Source organism: Mastomys coucha, unplaced genomic scaffold, assembly GCF_008632895.1.
Source record: "Mastomys coucha isolate ucsf_1 unplaced genomic scaffold, UCSF_Mcou_1 pScaffold21, whole genome shotgun sequence".
Classification (NCBI taxonomy): Eukaryota; Metazoa; Chordata; class Mammalia; order Rodentia; family Muridae; genus Mastomys; species Mastomys coucha.
The window spans coordinates 97,316,304-97,321,849 of record NW_022196904.1 but is presented as its reverse complement, the minus strand read 5'-3'; the positions used below and the strand labels follow the sequence as shown (position 1 = coordinate 97,321,849).

Genomic DNA, 5,546 nt, shown 5'->3' with positions numbered 1-5,546 from the left:
TGCAAACTCCTTAGGTCCTTTCTCTAGCTCCTTCATTGGTGACTCTGTGCTCAGTCCATTAGATGGCTGTGAGCATCCATTTCTGTAAAGCTTAATTAACCAATCAGATTTATGTATCAATATCACAATTTACAAGATGCCAATACAATAATTTCAGAGCCAATTGATAATCATAAAAGGTTTATCCCAATATTTCTAACCTTGTGAAATAACTACTTGTAGCTGGTAAATGCCATGTGAATCCACAGCCCGCAGCCATCTTCTTTCTCCTCTTACCTAAGATGCTCTCTCTCTCTCTCTCTCTCTCTCTCTCTCTCTCTCTCTCTCTCTCTGCAACTCTTATTCTGCCTCCCTTTTCCCTATCCAATCACAGACCTCTTCTCTACTAATGTAATTGGACAGAGAAAATCCTGTGACAGATGTGTATATATGTTGTCACACATTTCAATTGAGGAATTTCTTGAAATCTGAATTCACACCTTAATGACCACACTTGAAAAAAATCCTTAATCACATTGGAATTTACGATATATTGATTTCACTGTGGATTGCTCATATCCCAATGTTCGCTCATATGAGACTCAGTCCCATATTCCACCACAATTATCATTTCCTTGGATATATTCCTAAATATCTGATCTTTTCTGTTAATCTCTTCTGCTGATAAACTCTTAATCACAACTCATTACACCTCTCTGCCTTCTCTAAATCCGTGTAAGTGGTAACATATGAAGATAATAATACACAATCACCCTAAAGAATCTTACTCAGTTCTAACTAAAAATATACATAGAGCTGAGTTTGCTTAGGAATATAATAAAAAACAAAGGACAGGTGATGGGGAAAACACAAGTCATAATTTTGTGGTTTGGCTAGTTAATATGCCAAATTTATTGTCTAACATGGGCTTCAAATTACTATATGAAAGCTACCTTAGATATGAACATATGTCATTGTGCTTTGGATGACAGGAGGATAAATCTTGAAAATGAACACTAAGGACATTAAACCAAAATTGAATTCTGTAAATGACACTTATGTCATGCATCCTCTTCTGAACATATTTATGACAGATCCTCCCCCAAAATAAACATTTAAATTATTTTTCTTTTATTTTCTTAGTGAATGCTATATCACTAGCCTAGACGTGGCACCACCTTTAATGGGTTGGAACCAACCCATCAATCACTAACGAGGAAAATGCTCTACAGAATGGCCCACATCCAGATCTTATGGAGACATAATGGAGGTGTCATCTTATATTATTGTGCTTTGAGTGATGGGGGAATAAAGGTTTTAAGGTCACATATGGATTGCATCCTCTTTTAAAAACATTTAAAACCTCTAAGAAAAATATCTACATTGTTATCCTTTCTTTTTTTATTATTGCTAAACTCTGGCAAAAAGTTTGCACTCATCAAAGTAAGTCAGCAAATTTCTGATCACTAGGTGAACATCTCAGCCACAGAATAGCATCTTTTCCTCTCTTGATATGGAGAGGTGTTTCCAGGACCCCATCATAATACTTGTGCAACATTATGTATATAGTGTTAACATGCACCTCTCATGCTTAATGTAGGAGGGAATTACAATAAAGACTAACTTTCAGTTAAAGCTCCTAATTATTTTGAGCAAAAATTTAATTCATGTAATTTGCTATTGAAACATTATTGGAAAATCCTTGAAAAATAGATTTTAAGAGATTTCAACCAACCTCTCAATTACTTAACTGCTACAGAGATGCAGAGATTTGGGTGCTGTTTAATCTAATGGTTAAGGAATTCAAACTAGGACTTGAAGCCTAAAGAAACACTGCTGGAAATAAAATAGAAAGCATCACCCTTGTTTAGCCTTTTGGGCCAAGTCAAGTACAGTATGTGTTTTTGTCAGTAAAAATTTTTAAAAAATCTTATAACACATATTAAGATTAACCTGATGTTAATTAACAATTTATTAAAGACAAAAATAATTATTAAAATGTTATACTTTTGATGAAAAGGTATTCATACAGAAGATAATTGATATGTAAACAGCAAATGCATAAATTAAAGCACAAAAATTTTAAATCATCAAATAGAAAATTAGTCTGATTCAGGATAATTATTTTAATATTATGACACCATCAGAATTAGGTGTAAAACACTAAGAATTTCCAGCTTCAAAGGCATCAAAGAAATATATTGTTCAAAAGATATGGCAGAAATTCATAGTGTATCTTAGTAATAAAGCAATCCAAGAATTCTGAATCCCTATATCTTCATCTTCAGTTTTCTCATGGCTTCTTTAACATCCTTGTTTCTGAGGCTATAGATGATGGGGTTCAACATTGGGATTATCACTGTGTAGAATACAGACACCACCTTGTTCTGGTCTGTGGAATAACTGGATTTAGGCATCACATAAATGAATGTGATGGTCCCATAGAACAAAGTGACAGCAGTGAGGTGGGAGGTGCAGGTGGAGAAGGCTTTCTGGCGGCCCTCAGGGGAGCGCATCTTCAGGATTGAGACAAGGATATAAACATAAGACAGTGCAATAATAAACACAGTGACCACAATGATAGAGCCTGAAGAGATTGCTGGAATGACTTCAGAAGAAAAGTCATGAGAACATGAAATCTTCAGAAGTGGTGAATAGTCACAGAAAAAGTGATTAACTTTATTTGGTCTACAAAAGGACAGATTTAATAAACATCCAGTAAATGTCCAAGCATTCACACATCCACCTAGGTAGGAAGCTCCCACTAGGAGAATACAGACTGTGGAGGACATCTGTGTGGCATACAGCAGAGGTGAGCAGATGGCCACATAGCGGTCATAGGCCATGGCAGCCAGCAGGAAGCACTCAGCTGACCCAAATGTCACTACAGAACAGAGTTGAGCCACACAGCCAGCCACAAGTATAAATGTTTCTTTCCTGAGAAAGCCCCTCAGCATGATGGGTGTGACTGATGAGGAGTACCCAATGTCTACAAATGCCAAATGGCTGAGGAAAAGGTACATGGGGGTGTGAAGCTGAGGGCTTCTTCTGATTAGCATGATTATGCTCACATTTCCCATTAAGGTGACAGAGTAAATTATTAGAAACACAACAAATAAAATGGCACGGACTGTAGCATCCTCTGTAAACCCCAAAAGAATCAACTCTGTTACCACTGTGTAGTTTCCAGGTTCCATCTATGATAGGAATACTGCCATTGAAAGAAAAACAGTCAACTATTAGAGTATAATACAGTATTACCTCTTACTGTTTTTGCAGAAGCTATATAATGTAAATAATAGAAATACAAATACTATGTATACATTTCAGGAGAAATATTTCATGTACTATCTTACATAAATACTAAAATAGTAAGCATCAATTAACTCATGGGAAATAAAAATTAGTATTTATTTGTTACAACACATCAATTGTGCCTCATTTTGTTAGTTTACGTGCCAATGAAGAATAAAGAACAACTGAAACTGAACGACTCATATTTTTCAAGAATTCAGTGAGGGAAACTGCATACGCACACACACATACACACACACACACACACACACACATACACACACTGGCTTTGAATACTGTGTGCTCTAATATTACACTGTTACATTTTCAGTTTGTTTAAAATGATCAGTTTATTTTCACTGTACCAAACCATAGGATTTTTGGCAGTTTTATCCAAGTATTTCATCTACTTTGAACACATTCACCTCCATTTCCCTCTCCTATTTCTTTACTCTTCTTCACATTAGTCCCTTTCCACTTCCAAAATATTCCATCATCTATATCCATATCATGTATGTGCATATAAATTTTACTACTTCTTCATAATAGTAAATGTAAATTGACTGAATAGCAAGCTACATTATGAACACTGTATATTCATGTGCCTGACCTACAGTGGATTACTTTTCTTATACAGGATAGACATGTAGAATATATCAGTGAAATTTAACTTTTTAAGAAAAACATATGAATATAACAGTATCAAAGCTTAAATAAGCATTATATGATGCAAAATGTTATATAGAAATGTAATGACTGATTAAGCAACACAGACCAATGATGAGGATCTGACTTTGTCACTGACAATATATGGTAGGTACTCTAGGTAAGTGACATGCACTATACAATACTTATCACTGCTTTATTTTAAAACATGTCATATTGTGATATTTTAATTTGAATATTATAGTATATATTATGCCATGTGTTAGCTATAGAAACAAATGTGGAACTAATTATTGTCTTTTTAAAATTTCAATTACTATGATAAACAAAAAATGATAAATAAAATTTCCCACATCAATAGAAAAACACTATTACCTGTGAGTGGCTCAGCCTCCAGAACAAACAACAAAAAATTGCTAATGTAAACCAAGGCTATGTTTTATGAGAAATAGTGTCTTATGGGAAATAATCCCTTGAGTACTTATCTTGCTTGTTAAAATTCCACTGAAAACCCATCAGGACTGAAAATTGAAGATACTCATATTCATGTTATCTGCTAGCATCTATCAACTGATCTTTTTGTGCATTAGTTTCATGAAAACTTCAAGGATTGATAAATATCCTCTTAGCACTATTGGAAAAGCCATGAATGCTCAAGAGCACAGTACAGTGGAAGTATGTTTAGCTCAAAGTTGAAAGATTTTTGGAAAAAAGCACATTTAATACATCCTTAAATATTATTATCCTTATTTTATGGGAAAATCACATACAATAATAGAAGATAATACCACAGAGATTCTATACTACTCCACAACTTAATACAATGTCACAACAAGTATAGTGACACAGGACATGAGTACAGTCAAGTCACAGACCATGTTCACCATCATGAGTTGCTTATTCTGTTGCTTAAAACCACAGGGATCTCTTTCCATTCTTATTTCTCTCCATTGTCTCTTACAACATATGTCTTCTGCATCTCTTAGTTTTGTCTCTTCAAACATTTATCATTATATAAATATACCTAGTCATCTTCTTTGTTCTGAACTCTGTTCTGTCAAATATCTATGTGACAATTTCTATTTTAAATTAATGTTTACAGTGATATTGTTTCTTTTTAAATCTTAACCCACAGCATTACAATGCTGAGGTCTTTTCCCCAAAATCTACATATGCTTAGCCATCTCTCTAATTCCCTCCCCACAGTGAGCTAGAAAGAATGGGGAGAAAGATATTAAAATGAGAAGATTCCACTTTAGGAAAGCTAAACCTGGAAATATAAATCCATGGTGTGACCAGACACTCTTTATAATAGTACCGAGGAAATAAGGCCTGAAGAGATGGTTCAGTAGGTAAAAGTGATTGTTACTCAAAGCTGATGGCCTGATTTCATTCCTCCAAATACCAGTCAAAGTCTTGATGGGATAATGTGCTTCTGTATTCCAAGTGCTTCTATGATGTAATGAGAGCAGAGTCAGAAGAATCCTCTGGAGAGTTGATATCAACTAACCTGGAGTATACAGTGGGTCAGAAATGAAAAGAAACCATGCTTCAAAACAAGTTGAAAAGAGATAACAGATTCCTGGAACGAGGTCCTCTGCTTTATA

The 5,546-nt window shown here is 34.6% G+C and overlaps 1 protein-coding gene across 1 annotated transcript; it reads right to left on the bottom strand.

The window, feature by feature from the left end:
• Window positions 1-2,249: 2,249 nt before the first annotated feature.
• On the bottom strand, window positions 2,250-4,793 carry LOC116100843 (olfactory receptor 508-like). Its single transcript, XM_031384567.1, has 2 exons — window positions 4,785-4,793; window positions 2,250-3,176 (listed from the first exon to the last, which is right to left on the bottom strand). Exons 1-2 carry the CDS (start codon window positions 4,791-4,793, stop codon window positions 2,250-2,252), a joined length of 936 nt encoding a protein of 311 aa, XP_031240427.1.
• Between the last annotated feature and the right edge of the window lie 753 nt (window positions 4,794-5,546).